The 22,356-nt window shown below is 50.6% G+C and overlaps 1 protein-coding gene across 3 annotated transcripts in view; it reads right to left on the bottom strand.

Moving 5' to 3' along the window:
* The window catches only part of RAB11FIP5 (RAB11 family interacting protein 5), a 43,470-nt gene that overhangs the window by 15,963 nt on the left and 5,151 nt on the right, over window positions 1–22,356 (bottom strand). For all 3 annotated transcript variants that reach the window (XM_045162194.1, XM_045162195.1, XM_045162196.1), the window contains exons 2-3: window positions 1,376–1,812; window positions 582–1,281 (exon numbers count right to left, since the gene is read on the bottom strand). In XM_045162194.1, the coding sequence (XP_045018129.1) occupies window positions 582–1,281; window positions 1,376–1,812 (1,137 nt within the window). The remainder of the gene's footprint in view (window positions 1–581; window positions 1,282–1,375; window positions 1,813–22,356) is intronic.

Below are 22,356 nucleotides of genomic sequence, written 5' to 3'. Positions count from 1 at the left end.
CTGGAGTGGGTTGCCATTTCCTTCTCCAACGCGTGAAAGTGAAAGTGAAGTCGCTCAGTCACGTCCAACCCTCAGCAACCCCATGGACTGCAGCCTACCAGGCTCCTCCATCCATGGTATTTTCCAGGCAAGAATACTGGAGTGGGGTGCCACTGCCTTCTCTGTGAGACAGGGTGGGGAAGCCTCAAGTGAGTCCTCAGTCCTCGCCTCTCTACCTGGCAAAGCTTCATGACCTTGAGGCCAGCAGGCAAGAGGTGGAGGTTGGGAAGCAAAGAATCCCAACAAATGGCCTTTCCTGCTTTTGTCCTCTTCCTCCCCCTCCTCAGGGGATAGGTGTGCCAACTCAGGAAGTGAGGCCCACGGGATCCCCAGAGTGCCGTGCCCTTCAACTCACCTGTGTCCATGTGTAGACAACAAGCCTTGGCTTAGGGAGACAGGGTTCCCCCGCTCAACCATGCAAAGCCAGAGCCCCAGCAGCCTGCCCCAGGGCCCCAGCCGCTCCACCCTCCCTGCCCCGGGGTTCAGTGCAGACACCCCAGCATCTTTCCCGGGGACCAAAGCTGGTCTTGCCAAGGACATACCTGGGTTTCTGGGATGGCTCCTTGGCTTCTCTCAAGCCAAACCAGCTACTTTTGGCCTTTTCCTCCCCACTGGACGAGTGGTGGGGGGAGGCTCCCAGAGTGGGGCTCCCCTTCTCCCCCAGAGAGCCTCGGCGCCCCATCTCGCTCCGACTCAGCCCCTGGTGGTGATGGTGGAAAAGGCCCATCCGGGGCTTCCGCTCCTCCTTCCGGGCTCCCTCCTTCTCCACCGCAGCCTCAGAGGAGGCCACCATGGGGGTGGTGACCTGCACCGGCCTCCCCTCCGAGGGCCGGGCCCCCTCCTCCTCTCCAGAGCGGCGGGCCCCCACGGCCAACACTCTGGGCTGTGAGCTCAGCTCCTCCTGTCCAGGCACTGCCTCGGAGCTGCTGGGGCGGCGGCTACCTCGGGCCCAGGAGTCGTCCGCAGACCGCGGCCCCTCCTCGGAGGGCCGGGAAGAGCCAGCGTGCAGGGAGCTGGAGGGTGGAAACGGGCCCGAGATGGAACTGCGGTGCCGTGGGGGCGCCGGGGGCTCCTCGTTGTATATGTGGCTCCCGTTGACACAGAGAGAGGAGCGCGAGGCCCCATCGAGGTGGCCCTGAAGGTCAAGAAGGGCCCGGGGAGGCCCTGCCCGCATCTGGCTGGCCTCATCACTGTAGGTCCGTTTGTGGGTGAGCAACTTGGGGGACTGTGCAGAGTCCCGGCCTGGAAGGGAAGCACACGTTGGGTGAGATGCCTGTTCCCCCCCGGCCTTCCCTACAGCCAAGGGAACAGCCCGCCCTCCGCTGCCCTCGCTCACCCCCTTCTGAAGACAGCCAGCTGCTGCGGCTGGGCGAGCGGGTGAGGAGCTCGGCGCCGGGGCCCTGGTAGGCCAGGCTCCCGCTGGCCGAGGACAGAGTGCTGTCTGAGCCCAGCGAGGTGTTGGACTGGGTCAGCGAGGACTTCCGCAGCTTGTTGCGGAGGAAGAAGCCTTTGGCTTTGCCCATCTTGCCCAGGCTGCCCAGCTCGGGGTCCTCCAGGGCGCTGCTGGGGAGGATGGCAGAGGCAGATTCCAGGTCAAACTTCTTCTTGCCCTTCATCTTGTCCTTGATCTTACTGAAGGGGGACCGCGGCTTGTCCTTCACAGACAGGTCGAACATGCTGGCGCTGAGGTTGTTGCGCGTGAACTGGATGGTCACCTGGATCTCCCCGCGCTCCTTCTCCTTCTTGCCCGCCTTCGAGTGCAGCTTGTACCACCTGTGAGGAAGAAGAGGGTGTCAGGGGTCCAGTCACAGGGACCTCCCAGAGCCCCTCCCTGCCCTGAGGGTCATGACAGCCACCGCTGCAGGCTCCCACAGGCCTGGGAGGAACCCTTACAACTCCAGGCCCCAGGTACAGGCGCAACTACCCGCATTTCCCCCATCTACATCATCTCCTCTGACTGGTCGTAGCCCAAGCTCTGCTGTGAGCCACCAGTGAGTCCTAGAAAGAACAGCTCTCCCCGAAGCCCAGGGCCAGGAATGCTAGTGCACACACACACACACACACACACACACACACACACACACCTCTCACGCCCTTACTTACTCACCCAAAGCCCTGCCAGGCACACCTCTGCAAGATGGAGAAGCAGACAAGATGGCATAAAAAGGCCTTAAGCAAGAGACCCAGGGAAGGAAAGCGCACACCTCTTCTGGAAGCAACCACCATGTGTTACAAAGGAATGGGGAGGGCGGTTCTCATCTCCCCTCCATGCACAGCTCACAACAGGCCTGGGATTTTACAGATCAGGAGGTCAAAGCTCCATGGTGAGGTAACTCAGCCAAGAACAAGCAGCCAGGAAGAGACTGTAATTAACAATAATGCACTGCTCCTGGCTCATCAATCATAAATGTACCACACTAATGTTAATACAGATGCTACTAACAGAGGATACTACAGCAGGAGCAGGGAGGGGGTATATACGGGAGCTCTGTGCACTTTCCACTCGTTTTTCTGTATACCTAAAACTACTCTAACAATAAACTCTTAATTTAAAAAAGCAGACAGAGTGAGCACAGCGAGAACGTGAGCAAGAAGCCATGAAAGAAATAATACAAGGAAGTTCTCCCGAAGGCCGTGAGCGCCAGCACAGATGCGCCCACCAGCATTCAGCAAAGAAAGACCTGGTGATGGGGATCACTGAGGTTTCAGAGCCCCAGGTATGAAAAGGAGACTAGAGGCTCCCACAGAGGGGAGACAGGTCCATAGAACACATTCAGAAATCAGAGCAGCATCAGGTCCTCGTTAGCAACACTGGACACCACATGGAGCCATGCCTTTGCAGTTCTGAGGGAAAAACTCCCCAGAATTCTAGACCCAGCCAGTCAAGTTTTATTCCATAATAAAGTCCAGTGGAGGGCTCAAAGACCCTCAGAGTATACACACACCACACACACATACCCCCTATAGCACACACAAACACTATACATGTACCCCACCGCACACGCCTCAGTCCCTGCTGTGGTGGTCATCTCCCACCTAACATCTGCTCACCCCACAGCACAAGGTCCCTGAGCTTCTCATGGACATAAGGGGTGGGAGATCTTTTGTATGAAAGCCCCTATATATGCAAATGTCCAGATTAAGTCACTGAAAGGAATTGGTGGTGTTGGTGGTTTAAACCTTGTAACTTAAAAAAAAAAGTCTACCCAGGGGCATTTCCAGTTGGATCCCTTTGGAAGCATCCATCATGACTAACCTCTTGGGTGCCCATCATGGGCTCTGCACCTGGCCTCTTCTTGGTGACCACTGGGTAGCCTAAGTAAAGTGAGCCCTGGCTATTGGTTTTCCCTCCCAAACCTGAAAGACCACCCCCTGGGAAGGCTCGCTCAGGACACAGCACGAGCAAGGAGGGCAGAGGGAAGTGCTCAGAGCAGGGGTGTATGTGTTTCTGTGCTCTCAGATGAGCAGGGGCGGGGAAGAAAGATGGGGGAGGCAAGGCGAGGAGCAGAGAAGGGAGCTAAGAGACAGACCGATGGGATGTGTGTGAGGAAGGTCTGGGGGCACGAGCAGACATTTACTAGAAAGACAAACCAGCGAGCACCAATATCCTCACCCTGGCCTTCTTAACCCAACATCCACCCTGGGCCTGACCCTTTAAGTCGTCCAAGGGCAAGTCAACTTGCTCAAAGCTGGACTAGACCTCATTTAGTACAAAAGGATTCTGGGAGGTGGGGCAATGAGAAGTATTAATATATGGACTCCAGCCACAAAGCCACCAAGCCCTGAGTGACGGGAATCAGCAAGCACAGACATCCGTCTCCGGGGCTGAGGTCAGAGGCCCTGAGCCCTAGCCGGTCACGCGCCACATACCATGGCATTAACAGTGGTTATCTCTGGGGGTGAGGCTGCAGGGCACTATCATTTCCCACTGTCTATTTTTGTCCTGTGTGAATTTTTTATAAGGGCCATATATTACCATCGTAATAGGAAAGAGATGAAAGAAAGCCCCATCCTTTCTTACACCCTCAGCTGCCTGAGACAGGTGGGCTCCTCGCCACTCCATCCAGCCCCTCAGTCACCGAGGATGTGTTGCCAGCCAAGCCTGGGGCTCGGGTCCTTGGCCCCAAGGATCCTTGTCCCTGCCTTTCCCAACGTCCACTGCATAAGGCCACTTTTGCTGCTCCTGCTCTTCCCGAGGGAATCTGGGGTTCTTCCTCTGTACCTGCTTTTCAGGGAGACAGCAGGGAAAAGAAGGCTTTCTTTGCCATTTTCTGGCTGTCACCCTCCCCATCCGGAGCAGAGTGAGGATGGCTGGGATCCGCCTCTGGCACCTCAGTCACTGTCACCATCTGTCTCCCTACAGGACACGGGCAGGGCTGGTCGGACCCTGCCAGGTACTTGGAGCAGGCCTTCTCCCAGGAGTGTGACCCGCACAGGCTGAGCACAATGGCAAGGCCACCAGCCAACCGCTCCTGGACGAAGCCCTGTCACTCTCATCCACCGGTGAGACCTGGCCGAAACCAATCAGGACTTGACCATGGCCTGAGCACACACCCAGATGTTGACTCACAAGACAGATTTTATCTTCAGAGCTCTGCTGCTGTGGTACCCTAACCTGCACGCATCAGTGTGGGGTTTCTTTATACCTACTCATACCAAGATACAACCTAAAACCCACTAAAGTAGTAAGGCCAGGCCTAGAAAATATTCCCCATTGGCTCAGTGGGTAAAGAATCTGCCTGCGATGCAGGAGACGTGAGTTCAATCCCTGGGTCAGGAAGATAACCCTGGAGAAGGGAATGGCAGCCCATTTCAATATTCTTGTTGAAAAACCCGATGGACAGAGGAGCCTGGCAGGCTACAGTTCATGGTGCCACAAAGAGTCAGACATGACTGAGCGACTGAGGAGCAGCAGGCAGCAACAGGCCTAGAAAATCTATGATTTAAGGTGGAAGGGAGTCCATCCTTGGGTGACTGAATTCACCAGACCCAGTGCAAAAACCACAGCAGGCTGGTCCCCTGCCTACTCTACATGCTTCACGGATCAGAGACCAACTCTCCCTCCACCTGGGTGCCTCATCAACGACACTCAACTGGGGGACTTCCCTGGTGGTCCAGTGGCTAAGACTACTACTCCCAACACAGGGGGCCCAGGGTCGATCCCCCTGGTCAGGGCACTAGATCCCACATGCCACAACTAAAGATCCCAAGCGCTGCAACCAAGACCTGGTGCAACCAAGTAAATAAATTTTTCAAAAAGGAACACTCAATAGATACCCAGAAGAAACCCATGTCTCTCCCCTGCCCAGCCAAGGCTTCCCTTCCAAAGTCCGCTGAACCTGCTTCTTCTGAGAGAACTGACCCTAGACATGCTCATCCCTCCCCCACCTCCCCCCCCGACCGGGGACAAGTTACTGAAGGAATACAGACATGGGGGAGGGGCGGGCATCATTAAGTGCTTTCTGTGAATAAAGAGTTCCAAAATGAACAAGGCCTCTTCTAAAATGGGACTCACTAGTTCAGGAGGAAGGACAGTGATTCTGACCCAATACAGTTTCCCTGACACCCACTCAGCCCTCAAAGCCTGGATCCCTCGGCCCCTACAGCATGTAAATCACCGATCTGCACATCCTTCCCTGCAGGAGCCTAACTGTTCCACTACGTGGCACCCACCTCAACTCCTGCACCATCCGAGCACCTAAACTTTCCAAAGCCTGGACAGCAAGTGCTCAGGAAACAAGGGTTTTGACAATGATCATTATCTGGGACTTATCCTAGGTATGATTGCAGCCAAGGCATGCTCCATCAGGAAAAAAGTAGGAAGAGAAAATTCCTTGCATGTAAGAGGTATGGGACTTCCCTGGTGGCTCAGATGGTAAAGAATGCACCTGCCATGCAGGAGACCCGGATTTGATCCCTGGATTGGGAAAGCCCCTGGAGAAGGAAATGACTACCCATTCCAGTATTCTTGCCTGGAGAGTATCATGGACAGAGGAGCCTGGTGGGCTACAGATCATGGGGTTGCAAAGAGGTGGACACGACTGAGCGACTTTCACTTTCACTTCACTTTCAAGAGGTATGCACCGCTATAGACGCTGCTCTTCAGGAGTGACATACAACAGAGCTTCTCAAGTATTAATACAAAAGCATCACTGAGTCTAGTTAAAATGCAGATTCTGATGCGATGGGTGCAGATGGACCTGAGAGGCTCCATCTCTTCCCAGCTTCCAGGGGATGCCAATGCTGCTGGCCTGTGGACCACACCTGAGAGGCAGGACAAGTGACTGGTGCTGAAGACTCCGCAGAGCTAGACTTACTGCATGCTCAGTGTGTGCCAAACTCTGTATCTCCTTTATTATCCACACAGTCCAGGAGATGAGATCCACCATCCCCATTCTGTGGATGAGGAAACCAAGTTACACAAAAGGTTTGTGACTTGTCCAGGATCAAATAGCTAGTAAGTGATACAGTCAGTCCTTGAACATGAAGCTGCCTAACTCCCAGTCCACATTCTTAACCTTCCAGGAGCAGCTTTTCTCATTAAGCAGGACATCCTGAGAGGACAGAAGCTGGAAAAGGTCTGGAGTACACGACAGAGGCCCAGAGAGGCATGGAGGTGGGATATGGAGACCAGAACCCCTTTCAAAGTGTTGGCACAATCCCAGGAGGATGGAGCCCCGAAGGTCACTAAGGGAACCACAGGGTTTTGCCCTGTCCCCAGACCATTAAAACCATGTCTGGGAGCAGCCCAGCCTCCTCTAGCAGCCATTAGCATTCAGACTTCAGGGGTAGGGGGGAGGGGGTAGCGGGAGGAGACGCAGAACCACAGAAAACCTCTACAAGGGCCCTGGCTCGGTCACCATACCTCCCCCTCAGACTCTCTCTGTCTGACAAAATTCAGCAGGCCAAGTATGAACTTAGGACTCAGCCCTCAGCCTCCTACCCTGCTGGACCCCTCCCCACCCTCTGCGGGGGTGCAGAGGACAAAGGTGGGATGAAGGAGGGTGGTAGTTTCCTCACCTGTTACCAAGACTCTGGCTTAGCTATTGCTACGAGCGGGGCTCCCAGGCCTACCGTGCCCAGCTTTCCACCCGTTTCTCAGTAAACAGAGCTGGGCTGACAGCTACCAGATAGCAAAACTGGAAAAGCCACCACCCCGGGAAAGCAGACCTAAGGCAGATGTCAAACACACACATGTAAGTGCCTGGCTGGCTTCTTAGGATCCCCAAGGGCAGTGGGGTCCTTGCCAGCCACAGGGCCAGGCACACCTGACTTGTCTCCAGTTCTTACTGAAACCAAGTCCCCCTGCCGACCTTTTCCAGTTCTGTCCTCTCAGGATGTCCAGAGGCCCAACGTGTGCATTCAGCTTGTATGACAAGCACTGCCCACTGAAGGTTAATAATGTGGACTTGGAGTTAGGCGTCTTCGTGTTCTAGTTCTCTTTTATGATTTATCTCTTGATTCAAAACTTTATTCCTTTGTCCCACCCCTGTCCCCCCAGGATTGAGGAGTACCAAAGAAAAAGGGAAACTGAAACCAAGGAGGACTCTGTGGGGCCTTCCAGGACACACAAGCCCCTCCATGTCCTGTTTCTTGCTTGCAGGGAACAAAGGGCTTCAGTATCCTAGACCTTCCCTGAGTTCCACAGAGCAGACTCAAGTAGTTAATGATTAGAAGAGTGGAGCCACTGGATTTCAGGGGTGCCTCCAGGAGGCTGATGCCTATCTTCGAGGTGCTCTGCAGAAGCTAAGGCCCCTCCACCACCTGGCAGGGGGTGGCGACTACTTATTGACCACAACAAGCAGGTAGACCCAGACTGGTTGGAACCAGAAAGCTGATGACTGAGGCTCCCCAAACAACATCCTGTTACCTCACCACCGACTGACCAGAAGAAGGTCCACGAGCTAACTCCTAACAGTCTTTACAAACCTTTGCCTGAAAGCCAACGGGGAGTTCAGGCCTTCTGAGCACGAGCTGCCTGTTCACCTTACTGCCACCCTGCAGATAAACACTGTTCTTTACCACTACCCAGCGTCAGGAGATTGGCTCTGCTGCGTGTCAGGCGAGCAGACCTGAGTTCAGTTCAGTAACACTATCAGTCCAGAGTTCAGCTTATGACCCAAATAATGGTGCCCCTTCCTAAGCATCCACTCCTCATTTATTTCAAATTCCAAACCAGGAACCATCCTTGTCTCTTTTTCCCCATCACACCCCACATCTAAATTTTGAACTCTATGGACCAACTACATCCAGATTTCAACCCCTCTCACCAGTGGCAGCCTACAGTACAGTCCACCACAACCCCCTGCTGAATATCACAATTCCCTCTCACCTGCCTCCCTGCCATCCGTGCTTCCTGAAGCAGGTGGGTGAACCTGGACTGCATCCCACACTGCTCCTCAGCATGGCAGAAAGGACTCATCTTTTGGGTCCCGGCTCCTCTGATCCTCTGCATATCTCATCCCACACTGGTCTTCACTGTGTTCCCACCTCCAGGCCACTGCTCTTGCTTTTCCCTCTGCCTGAGACACAGGCCCAGATCTGCACTTACTCACTCACAACAGGTCCCCATTCGTCTGAACTTTCTCAGTCTTCCCTGAGTACCCCAACTACAACTGCTCCTTAACTCTGTTCTATTTCTTCAGCATACTACCACCACCTGACAGAGGGTGTGTGTGTGTGTGTGTGTGTGTGCATCCCACACAGTGAAACAACAGAATGGGGAAGGCTAAACATCTCTTCAAGAAAATGAGAGCTACCAAGGGAACATTTCATGCAAAGATGGGTACAAAAAAGGGCAGAAATGGCAAGGACCTAACAGAAGCAGAAGAGATTAAGAAGAGGTGGCAAGAATACACAGAAGAACTGTACAAAAAAGGTCTTAATGACCTGGATAACCACAATGGTGTGGTCATTCACTGGGAGCTAGACAGAGCAGTGTGAAGTCAAGTGGGCCTTAGGAAGCAACACTACAAACAAAGCTACTGGAGGTGATGGGATTCCAGCTGAGCTACTTCAAATCCTAAAAGATGATGCTGTTAAAGTGCTCCACTCAATATGTCAGCAAACTTGGAATACTCAGCAATGGTCACAGGACTGGAAAAGGTCAGTTCTCATTCCAATCAAAAAGAAGGGCAATGCCAAAGAATGTTCAAACTGCCACACAATTGCACTCATTTCACATGCTAGCAAGGTAATGCTCAAAATCCTTCAAGCTAGGCTTCAACAGTATGTAAACCAAGAACGTCCAGATGTACAAGTTGGATTTAGAAAAGGCACAGAACCAAAGATCAAGCTGTCAACATCTGTTAGATCCTATAAAAAGCAAGAGAATTCCAGAAAAACATCTACTTCTGCTTCATTGACTACGCTAAAGCCTTTGACTGTGTGGATCACAACAAACTGTGGAAAATTCTTCAAGAGATGGGAATACCAGACCACCTTACCTGGCTCCTGAGAAATCTGAATGCAGGTCAAGGAACAACAGTTTGAGCTGGACATGAAACAACAGACTGGTTCAAAATTGGGAAAGGAGTATGTCAAGGCTGTATATTGTTACCCTGCTTATTTAACTTACGTGCAGAGTACATCATGTGAAAAGCCGGGCTGGATGAAGTGCAAGCTGGAATCAAGAATGGCGGGAGAAACATTAATAACCTCAGATACACAGATGATACCATTCTAATAGCAGAAAGTGAAGAGGAACTAAAGAGCCTCTTGATGAAGGTGAAAGAGGAGACTGAAAAAGCTGGTTTAAGACTCAACATTCAGGCTGATTCATGTCAATGTATGGCAAAAACCACCACAGTGTTGTAAAGTGTTTTGCTGCCAATTAAAATAAATAAAATTTTTAAAAAAGACTCAACATTCAAAAAACTAACATCATGGTACCTGGTCCCATCACTTCATGGTAAATTGATGAGAAAAAATGGAAAAAAATGACAGATTTTCTCTTCTTGGACTCCCAAATCACTGCAGCCATGAAATTAAAAGATGCTTGCTCCTCGGAAGAAAGGCTGTGACAAACCTAAACAGCATATTAAAAAGCAGAGACATCACTTTGCTGACAAAGGTCCATCTAGTCAAAGCTATGGTTTTTCCAGTAGTCATGTATGGATGTGAGAGTTGGACCATAAAGAAGGCTGAGCACCGAAGAATTGATGCTTTTGAATTGTGGTGCTAGAGAAGACTCTTGAGAGTCCCTTGGACTGCAAGAAGATCAAACCAGTCCATCCTAAAGGAGATCAACACTGAATATTCATTGGAAGGACTGACGCTGGAGCTGAAGCTCCAATACTTTGGCCATCTGATGTGAAGAGCCGACTCATTGAAAAGACCCTGATGTTGAGAAAGATTGAGGAGAAGAGGAGAAGGGGGTGACAGAGCTTGAGATGGATGGTTGGATGATACCACGGATTTAATGGATATGAGTTTGAGCAAACTCCAGGAGACACTGAAGGACAGGGAAGCCTGGCATGCTGCAATTCATGGGGTTGCAAAGAGTCGGACATGATTTAGCGACTGAACAATACACTGCTGTGTAATGTCTGTCTTTCCCTGCTCTACAGGAGGAACTTTATTCTGCTCATCTGTGTGTCACCAGGTTTGAAAGAGTGGATATTCAAGTATCTTTTCAATTAACTAACAAATTAATCTATGCAATAACTTAGGAACTTGTTTGTCCCTGTTCACAACTGACCGTATATGTAATGTTTACATCACCACAAACCCACAAGTCTTAATCATGAGACCAGAAGCTCCCAGAGCAAAGAGGGTACCCCCTGTCCCCAGAAAGAGCCTCCTGAGGTGGGAGCCACATGCCAGGCTTCAGGGGACAGACAGTTCCAAAAGGATGCCTTCTTTAACCCTGAAGACCTCATCCCCAATCCCTGAGCTAAGAATTCCATCAACTTCCCTGAGAGAATATACCCATCAGCTCTGGTAAGTGCCCATTTCCTGAATGGAGGTCAGGCGTTGACCCCATGCTAGCCCGTCACTAGGGCAGTAATCTTCGCATCAACAACTACACCTCTCATTTAGCATCTACTGTGGGCAGGCACTGTACTAAGCACTCAACACAGCAAATTAGATCCAAATAATACCCTTAACAGCCCTGTGACGCAGGTGTGGGAGGCCGACCTTGAAAGTGGCTACCAGCCTGGACTCTGGAGCCTGGCTGCCTGGTCTAAGCCCCAGCTCACCACATAACCAGCTGCGTGACGGAGAGTGGGTTCCCCTATCTCTCTATGCCTTTTCATACTTATCTATAAAATGAGGGTAATGGATGTTGGCTGCCTTCACAAGACCACGCTGACAATTAAACAGATTACACGTGAAGCACTCAGAACAAGGTCTGGCACACGGGAAGCGCCACCCAAGTGTTAGCTCACATGTTTTGCAGATGCAAGCATGAGAACAGAGAGAAGTCCACAGGGTTACGGCACATGCTTCTTTTTTGTAAATAGAGGAACCAGGAATCTCAGGCTCCTTGTCTCCAGAGCAGCTGACCCTGATCACTGCACTAGACTGCCTCCCTCCCCAAGTACAGCACACACACACACACACCTGGACCCAGAAACCCCCATGTTCCTTCCCAACCAAGGAATTTCTCTAAAGCAGGGGGTATGTGTTAGATAGGAGCATTACATCTCTATTTCCCCTCATCTCTAATTGAAATTTGGCACTTTTTTCAATTATGGATTTTTGCAAATCTTTGTAGAGCAGCAGTACCTGTGAACGCGCCACCAAGGGAAACCGGGCATTTTCATACCACGGGACAGCTGCAGCAGGCATTGCCAAGTCTCGTCTACACTCATCACCTCTACCACTACTTTGAACTTTAAAGTTACAGGCTTCTGCTGCTATCCGAAAGTAGAGGATTCCTACGTTTTATGCTGAAATGGCATACAGTGAAAAAGCAACTACCTTAGAACACATCTTGCTACTGCTGCTGCTAAGTCACTTCAGTCGTGTCCGACTCTGTGCGACCCCAGAGACTGCAGCCAACCAGGCCCCTCCGTCCCTGGGATTCTCCAGGCAAGAACACTGGAGTGGGTTGCCATTTCCTTCTCCAATGCATGAAAGTGAAAAGTGAAAGTGAAGTCGCTCAGTCGTGTCCGACTCTTAGCAACCCCATGGACTGCAGCTCACCAGGCTCCTCCGTCCATGGGATTTTCCAGGCAAGAGTACTGGAGTGGGGGTGCCATCGCCTTCTCCGCATCTTGCTAACAGAGGCACAAAATAATAAAGCACATTTAGAGATAGAGCTCAAAGCTAAAGCGAGGGCTCTGTGGAAGATGCTGAGTGTAGTTACCAGAGGAGGAGCTGGACGATGCTCCTCTCACTGCTCGGGCTGTGCTGCCTCTATAGGGCTTGCTGCAAAGCACATGCTGAGCATGTCTTCCCCTTCCTGTCCCAATGCACGGCTCCCAGGCTGAGATGCCAAATGAGAGGACAGACACCTCATGTCCCATTGGGTACAAGAGAGCCTTGCTGGTAAGGGGCAAGGAACCAGCCAAAGGCTCTGCAGCTCCTGAGCATCTCGCCACAGTGCAGAGTCTGATCCTCCAACATCCAGTAAGGCAGTGAAGGCGACTCCAGACAACCAAAAGCAGCCAGGTGCACCTGCTGCCTGGGGGGCAGGCTGCTCCCAGAGCTTTTCCTCGTGTCCCCAGTACCACAATCTCCAACTTTCCCAGGCTGGTCCTCACCTGAGCCTTACCTGCCTACTTATCTGCAGCTTCTCTCTTCTGGCCGTAGCCACCATCTTCAGAGACAGGCCTACCTCAGGCTAGGGGACAGCTACCACCATGCTGGGGATGAGGGGCCTGCAAAGCTGACAGCTGTAGGAATGAACTGCCCAAGACACATGAAGCTGAGAAGCCCTGAGAAGACAGCTGTGCTACCCGCTGTCCTGGCTGAAGCATCTCCTAAAAGAACCACCAATGTGAAGGAAAGATATACTGATCCAGTTGTCCTTTCCAGGCTTACTCTCCCCACTGAGCCTCCCCAGGGAGTCAGTACAAGTGGGGGCTACAGAGCTCCAAAGCGGAGAAGACTGCAACTCAAAAAGCACATGTTGGGGGAAACTCTAGGAGAAGACACCAAGATACCTGTCCATAACATTCTGATGGGCATAACAATCTGCCCCAAATCCCTATTCTAGGCCAGCAGCCATCAGTCACTTCAAGCAACATTGTATTGATTAAATCGCTTGCTTTGAAAAGGCCTGAGGGCTTCCTGGTGGCTCAAACAGTAAAGAATCTGCCTGCGATGCAGGAAAACCGGGTTTTATCCCTGAGTCAGGAAGATGCCCTGGAGAAGGAAATGGCTACCCACTCCAGTGTTCTTGCCTGGAGAATTCCATGGACAGAGGAGGCTGGACATCTACAGTCCACAGGTGACTCTGACAGTGGACTACAGTCCACTGAGTGACTCAACAACAACAGCTGAAAAGGCCTGAAGCCTTCAGAGACCATTCACCTCGTCTCCCTCTCTCCAGGCTCACAAAGTCCTACAATTTCTCTTCGGCAGGAAACCATCATGTAAGTGACCGCTGTCATCACACTATTGTGGATTTCTAATTTGCAAGTCAACCACAAACTGAAAAACAATGGCAAAGAATTGCCATTCCTGATGTTCCTATGTAGAATGACCAAATAATCACAGGGAAAACTAAAACGCTTCCTTATGCCAGATTCCTACTAATAAAGGGAAAAAAAACAACTAGAGCCCTAGGCAGCAATCATTAATGGATACTAAAATCCATTGGGAGAAAGGCTGAATGGATAACTCCATGGTAGCTAGGTCAACTAACAGTCCAGAACCCACTGCTTAACCTCAGCCCCACTGAAGTGGAGATGGAGCCGGTGTGCCTGCCGAGGCCATGCAGCAGAGTCAGCCTCCTCGGGCAGAGGAACTCCTGCAGGAGGCAGGGTCTAGGGAGCAGGCCTTCCAGACCTAGCAACTAGCCCTCAGGGGCTGCAAAATTAGGGTGAAGGACATCAAAGGGGAAGCCATCAGCCACAGTGCAGATGCTCTCAAGGACAAGTGACTCAGCTCCTCCCTCAGGTAAGGGAGGAGGGGACTGTTGCCCTGGGAGACCTAACAACTAGGCCCCGGCTGGGAGGGAGCCCCGTTTGGATCCTGATTCAACAAACCACTCATAAACAGGGAGTCCTGATATCAGGGCAATTTGAATATGGACTGGATACTGACTGGATGATTAAGGAACTGCTGATTTTGTCTATCTGTTAACAAGCGTCATGGTGATGTTTTTTGAAAAGCACCAGCATCTGTTGGAAATGGTTGGAAACACATACTGACTCAGCTATATTCTCCTTCGGTCCCATTTGAGACTAACAGGCCCTTTCTGTTAGATCCCTGTGGAGGTGAGGGTAGCCTTGGGCCAGGACACAGGTTTTCTTCTCCCTGTCCTATGACTGCGCCCTGCTCCTGGTCGCATACCTGAGCCTTGTGCTATCTACACATCTCCATAGCCTCAGCACAGGGCATGGCACGTGAGATCCTGACAGCCCATCCTGACAACCACAAAGTCTCAGAGGCATAGGGAACTTGCCCATGAAATCCCATCTAACCAGAGGAGCCCTCAGTCAGGCTCAGAATATTTCCAAAGTATTTGCCAAAATTAAAAAAAAAAGGGGGGGGGAGTGTCCTTGAGAAGCTTACATAATAGTAGGGAAATAAGACAGCCACATAAATAAAAGAAGAAAGTGATTAACACCACAAAAATGTACAAATAAAATGCACAGATAGGCTAAATGAAAGAATATTTCAGGAGAAGTGGTAAAGGACCTGATAAAAGAAATTTTCACATATTGAGATACAGGAAGTCATTCTGGCTTATACCTGAGAAAACCTGAATCTTATACTCACTAAAATAGCCTGTTTGTGGCCTATCAAACATACACTGTTGTTGCTGTTCAGCTGCTAAGTCGTGTCTGACTCTTTGTGATCCCATGAACTGTAGCATGCCAGGCTTCCCTATCCTTCACTATCTCCTGGAGTTTGCTCAAACTCATGTCCATTGAGTCTGTGATGCCATCCAACCATCTCATCCTCTGATGCCCCCTTCTCCTCTTGCCCTCAATCTTTCCCAGCATCAGGGTCTTTTCTAATGAGTCTCTTCGTATCAAGTGGCCAAAGTATTAGAGCTTAAGCTCCAGCATCAGTCCTTCCAGTGAATATTCAGGGTTGATTTCCTTTAGGATTGACTGGTTTGATCTCCTTGCAGTCCAAGGGACTCTCAAGAGTCTTCTCCAAAACTACAGTTTGAAAGCATCAATTTTTCGGCACTCAGCCTTCTCTATGGTCCAACTCCCATCTGTACATGACTACTAGAAAAACTGTAGCTTTGACTGTATGGACCTTTGTCAGCAAAGTGACTGTCTCTGCTTTTTAATATGCTAGTCTAGGGCTGTCATAGCTTTTCTTCCAAGGAGCAAGCGTCTATTAATTGTGTTGCTGCAGTCGCCACATGCAGTGATTTCAGAGCCGAAAAAAATAAATGTCACTGTTTCCACATTTTTCCCCATCTATTTGCCATGAGGTTACAAACATACATTGGACATCTGCTTTAATTATTAGAGAAAAGACACTAACAAAAGGTAAAGCATGCCCGTGTTAAAAATAAAGATTAAATACTTCTCTTCTTGGGACACCAATGCTCATAAATTCTCATAAGTGAAAGTCGCTCAGTCCTGTCCAACTCTTTGTGACCTCGCGAACTATCCAGTCCATGGAATTCTCCAGGCAAGAATAATGGAGAGGGTAGCCGCTCCCTTCTCCAGGGAACCCAGTGCTGGTCCCCCTTTAACGATAAGATTCCCTTCCCAGGTGGAAGGCCATGCTGACTTGCTGTGTGCATGCTTATGGGTGGGTGGGTGGGTGGAGATCTTGACATGTATCCCTGACTTGTTTCATGTTCTTTGTTCTGACAAGATATATAAACTTGTGCTGGAAACCATGCTTCTCCAGAGCAGTTTCTCAAGAGTAATCTGGAAAGTGGGTGTCCAGGCTAATCCTCAGTTTGGCTCAAACGAAATTCTTTCCTATTTTTATAATAGGCTGTTTATTGATTATTTTCATTGACAGATGCCAACACTCATACTGGGTCTTGAATGATGGGTCAGGAGGCAAGGAGGCAGGTGCAGAGACACTCCAGGTGGGAGGAACGGAATATCCAGGTGCTGAGGGCTGGAGAAGTGAAGATGGACAGAAAGGTGCTTTGGAGCAGATAGAGGAGACTGCCCCAAACATCATGCTAAAGAGCTCCAGCTTTCCTCTGGGCCTGGAAGAGCACTACAGGGTAGGAAACAAGGATAAGACCTATGGCCGCTGGGCTCTAGGAAGAGCACAGGGCAGCAGGGAAAGGGGCAGCGAGAGGTGAGGCCACAGAGCCAGCCACAGAGCTGAACCCAGGACAGGCCCCACAGCCAGGCTGACGCAGGCAATTCCCTGTGCCTTAGCAGTTATTTCTCATCATAAATTAATACACTGGCATTCTGGCTTATAAAAAAGCTGAAGCAGCTATGCTAAGTCTGCAGGAGACGTTAAAAAAAAAACTGCTTAAACTAGGACAGGAGCAATGGGGAGGGCAGGGAGGGGCCCAGAGTGCCTTTCTCCAAGCCCTCGTCTTTGGCCCTGCAGCGGAGCCACTCCACCTGTGCAGTCACTGCTTACTGACAGCACAGAATGCTCCCCACCTTTCACCCCCACAACCCAGGGACTGGGCCTGCTCTAACACATGCTGGATAGACGAGACGGCATTGACAGGGCTTAGCTTCAGTCCCAGAAATAGGTTGGGAAAAATAATTATTTTAGGAACTTCCCTGGTGGTCCAGTGATGAAGAATCCACCTTCCAATGCAGGGGATGCAGCTTTGATCCCTGGTCAGGGAACTAAGATCCCACAGGCCACAGGGCAGCTAAGCCGATGCGCCAAAACTCAGAGCCCACGTGCCCTGGAACCTGTGCACCACACTAGCGAGAAGCCCACATGCTGCAACTAAGACCCAATGCAGCCAAAAAGTAAATAAATTTTCTAAAAAATAAAATATTAAAAAAAATATTTTAAAGGAATAGTGGAAAAACCTCAGTTCAGTTCAGTCGCTCAGTCGTGTCCAACTCTTTGCGACCCCATGAATTGCAGCATGCCAGGTCTCCCTGTCCAACACCAACTGCTGGAGTTCACTCAAACTCACATCCATCGAGTCAGTGATGCCATCCAGCCATCTCATCCTCTGTCATCCCCTTCTCCTCCTGCCCCCAATCCCTCCCAGCATCACAGTCTTTTCCAATGAGTCAACTCTTCGCATGAGGTGGCCAAAGTACTGGAGTTTCAGCTTTAGCACCATTCCTTCCAAAGAACACCCAGGACTGATCTCCTTTAGAATGGACTGGTTGGATCTCCTTGCAGTCCAAGGGACTCTCAGGAGTCTTCTCCAACACCACAGTTCAAAAGAATCAATTCTTCAGCGCTCAGCTTTCTTCACAGTCCAAATCTCACATCCATACATGACCACTGGAAAAACCATAGCCTTGACTAGACGGACCTTTGTTGGCAAAGTAATGTCTCTGCTTTTCAATATGCTATCTAGGTTGGTCATAACTTTCCTTCCAAGGAGTAAGCATCAAAAATTTTAATTTCATGGCTGCAATCACCATCTGCAGTGACTTTGGAGCCCAAAAAAATAAAGTCTGACACTGTTTCCACTGTTTCCCATGAAGTGATGGGACCAGATGCCATGATCTTCGTTTTCTGAATGTTGAGCTTTAAACCAACTTGTTCACTCTCCTCTTTCACTTTCATCAAGAGGCTTTTGAGTTCCTCTTCACTTTCTGCCATAAGGGTGGTGTCATCTGCATATCTGAGGTTATTGATATTTCTCCCGGCAATCTTGATTCCAGCTTGTGCTTCTTCCAGCCCAGCGTTTCTCATGATGTATTCTGCAGAGAAGTTAAATAAGCAGGGTGACAATATACAGCCTTGACGTACTCCTTTTCCTATTTGGAACCAGTCTGTTGTTCCATGTCCAGTTCTAACTGTTGCTTCCTGACCTGCATATAGGTCTCTCAAGAGGCAGGTCAGGTGGTCTGGTATTCCCATCTCTTGAAGAATTTTCCAGTTTATTGTGATCCACACAGTCAAAGGCTTTGGCATAGTCAATAAAGCAGAACTAGATGTTTTTCTGGAACTCACTTGCTTTTCCGTGATCCAGCGGATGTTGGCAATTTGACCTCTGGCTCCTCTACCTTTTCTAAACCAGCCTGAACATCTGGAAGCTCACGGTTCACGTGAGGAAAATCCTCAGTGAGCTGTAAGACAGGAGGCCCAGGTTCTAGTCCTGGATCTGACTTACAAAGCGGCTTTCAACCACCCACTTCACCTCTGTAAAAGAGGGATGATAAAATAAGCCAGTGAAGACGGGGAGAAATACCAACTAAAACTGTATAACTCAGAGTTTGAAGAGCTGGCTGGAAAAGCTTTCCCCAGAGGCTCCTCCATCTAGATGCCTTCCCTCCTCCCCAGATCTCCAGCCGGCTGACCTCCTCACACACCAGCAGATAGGATGCAGGGAGAAGGCCAATCCCTTACGGCTCTCAATGTTCACAACCTAAGCCTGCCTTTGATTTGGTATCAAAGGTAAAAACTGCAAGCCAGACTCAACTGCAGGAGAGGACAGTGCCCCTTTATCAGGCCAGAGATTCTTACCACCTACTCTGGCTCTGGGCAACAGTCCTCAGAGCCCAGAACTGTCGTTTCATTAGCTGTCCCTACCTTCGTGGGCATGGGCTGCTTGGGCTCGCCTCAGCCCAGTCAGGCTCAGCCTCCCCCCCTGCCTAGGCACAAACTTCTCGACCAGTCCTCACCCCTCCTCCTGCTGTAGGCTCCAAAGGTCTGTCTCTGTCAGCTTGCCTCAGGCAGAGGCCAGGGACCCATGCCTACTTGGAGACAAGTCTAACCACACAGCAACAGGAAGTATGGACAGTTGAAAGCATGATGTATGGGAAAAGCACTGGGCTTGGGGGTCAGAAATCTGGCTGCCACTAATGAGCTGTGTGACCTTGAATAGGTCATCCCACTCCTCAGACCCCAGTCTCAACATCAGTAAAAATGGGGGTCAGCCTGCCTGCCCTCAGGGAAGAAGGAAATGAGGTGATGCTGGGAAAGCACTCTGAGAAGTAGGCCAACCCACACATAAAGATTTGGATTTACTGTCTGTCGGGACCTTTTATGGGCTGTCGTCAGCCCTATGGGAGGAAGGTGGCCCAGGACCAAAGAGCGATGACCCTGCCCAGGACAAAGGAGAACCAGCAAGATGACCCTCTGAGGGGACTCTCTGGGAGACAAGGGATAAGGAAGAAATTCTACTTACCCACACTCCCCTCCCCGGTGCTCCTAACCCAATATTCACCCCAAACCAGAGTCCTGAGTTCCAGAGGATAAAACTAAGTATGGCCGTCCCCCTGCTAGGGTCTCGGTTCAGACACAACAGGTGGCATGCTCAGTCCTTCAGTCATGTCCGACTCTTTGCAACCCCATGGACTATAGGTCACCAGGCTCCTCTGTCCATGGGACTTTTCAGGCAAGAATACTGGAGTGGGTCTCCGTTTCCTCCTCCAGGCAATGTTCCAGACCCAGCGTCTCCTGTGTCTCTTGCATTGCAGGCAGAGTCTTTACCTGCTGAGCCACTGGGAAGGCACCACAACAGGTGGACACAAGCAGTAACATCCCTCTGTGGGGAAGCCAGGCTGATAGTAGGTATAGAACCGTGGACATGAAGAAAGCTGCATTTGTGCAAACACAATGTGAGGGGGAGAAGAAATCTATAATGCATTGGCTTTTAAAAGTACATGAGATCTGGTAATGCTGGTTGCCTCCAGAGAAAGGAGCTAGATGACTCAAGATCAGGGCAAGGAAAATTTTCCACAGTGTAACCTCTGTATCTTTAGAATTTTTAAACCAGTAAACTACTCAAAAATAAATGTGAAAGAAAGCCAGGCTGTTTTGCTGAGAGAAGCACATAGCTAAACTAACTCAGCTCCCCTCCACTCCCTTTCCTGGCCCAGCCCATCACACTTCCCTTCCCTTCCAGAGGGGCAGTCTCCCTCCCAACTCACCCAGCCCCTATCACACCTCATCTGTCATTCAAGGCTCTACCTCCTACACACAGTCCACCCTGATCACACCAACCCTGGTGAGTTGGTCCTTCTTTTGATCCTTTCTCTCATACTTTTTATATACTGCTTTTTAGTTAATTACCCTTCCTGTATTAAGTCTTGCCTCAAACATATTTTTGCCTTCCTAGGGAAAGGGCTATAAATTTTCTTTCTCATGTTTCCTCCAAAGCCCTAACCTTGGCACAGTGGTTGCCCAGTAATTACTTACTAGATGTTGAACAAAAGAAGGAAAGAAAAAAGCAAACCACCACATGACTGTAGGAAGAGGAACCAGATGGCTCGGAGGGTTCCGTCACAGTCAAACAAGCATGTCATTTTTTGGGAAAGGTCAGGAAGTCTTGTATCTGGTGATGATATCCCAAGCCCAGCTAGACTGTACAAGTCAACGAGAGCAAATCTCCCTGGGGTGGGGGTTGGGGGTGTCTGGGGCTGAGGCAGAGCTTTCCAGCCCCTCCCTCACTCCTATGAGATAGTGTAGTGGCAGTGATACCCTCTTCCCCAAACGACCAGGCAACACCCCCATCTCCTGAGAAAGATATGACTAGACACAGAGCTGCAGACTAAATGCACTTATCCCAGCCAGTCAAGGCCTCACACAGGAGAAGCATGGAAGGTCATGCTTCCAGAGCCTCCAAGCCTGACCACAGAGATGGACTTTGGGGAGGAGAGATGAACCCTAAGGAGGGCAGCTGCGAAACACCAGGTTCCATGCAAAGCTGAATGCTGGGAGACATGAGGGAAGACTCAGACGGATGGTGCAGCATGGTGCTGAAGAGCACAGAATCTGGAGCCAGACTGTCTGGGTACAAGCCTGACGTCCGTGTACTAGGTACCTTTAGAAAAGTCACTTCACCTCTCTGCGTCTCAGTTTCCTCACTTGTTAAACACAGTAACAATAGCTACACCTCAAGAGGTTGTTATAAGCTGATGGAAGACAAATTCTCAGGACAGCGTCAGCACCTAAGCAGGACATAATCAATGATACACTAGACAAATGAGGCAATGACAATTCTCCAAAAACAAGTGCTACGTGCGGTCTGTATGGGAACTCAGAGCAAGTTGGGTGGCAAACGGGATCCCTGATAGCCAGCCTGACAGGTCTGGGGTACCTCCTCCTCCAGGAGGCCTTCTCTGACCACAGCTGAGCCCAGGGATTCTGTCTGCTCTGAAATCTCCAGTGTTTCCTGGCTAGACCCCAAAATACAGCACCTGGCCATGGCCCTTCCTCCAAATGTGGGGTCTATCCTCCTAATAAGACTGCACCCTCTGAACATGCAGGCTGGGGTGTCCATGTGCTCCCCTCCTTTCAACTCCCCGCCCAACCAGTGGCCTCCCCTGGCCTCTGCCCAGGCAGAAAGGCCTGTGGATTAGACTGTTCCTCAGCGTCTCAGAGAAGTCCCAAGGCCCCCTTCCCTATCCCAGTGGAAATGTCCCCATCTCCCTAAAACCCCTCTGGCACTTCCACAGAAACCTTGGGATGCACTCAGGGCCCCGAGTGCCATCTCTTCTTTACCCCAAATCCTTCAGCCCTTCAGGCTGCCAGGGCCTAAGAGAAACCACAGAGCCCCACCCTTCCTAATTGCTACATAGCTGAGAGCCTGCCACTTGCCCTCCCAGCCTCCATTTCCACATGTCTAAGCACTCTGACAGCTCTGACATTAGAATTCCACTGTCAAGGTCAGTGTTTCCATTTCCCACCCCTGGGGTCAACTGAAGGTCAAGGTGGCCCCTGACAACATCCCCCCTCCCCCACACCACCAGCACTGTCTCCTGGGAGCTAAACTAGCTTATTATGCTCACTGAGGAGACCTGGGCCCAGCCCCACAGGCCAGCTCAGTCAGAACAAAGCCATCAGACTCCTCCTTGACGGAACTGCCAGGTGCAGAAAGGACCCACTTCATGGACTTATCCCTATTACTTGGCCATGAGGAAGGGCAAGGCTTCTTCACGACCACACCAGCTTGCAGCAGACAGCCCTGAGCAGGAAAAAAAAATAAGGTACAGACTCCCAGAGAACACACAGAGCTCCTGTCATTGTGTTAATCTTCTGTCCCTGCGCAGGGTGGGAATGGCAGGGGAAACAGCTGGACGAGGCCAGATGAGCCTTTTAGTGTCG

Source organism: Bubalus bubalis, chromosome 12, assembly GCF_019923935.1.
Source record: "Bubalus bubalis isolate 160015118507 breed Murrah chromosome 12, NDDB_SH_1, whole genome shotgun sequence".
NCBI lineage: Eukaryota > Metazoa > Chordata > Mammalia > Artiodactyla > Bovidae > Bubalus > Bubalus bubalis.
Note: the sequence above shows the minus strand (reverse complement) of the source record. Positions and strands in the feature narration are given on the sequence as shown.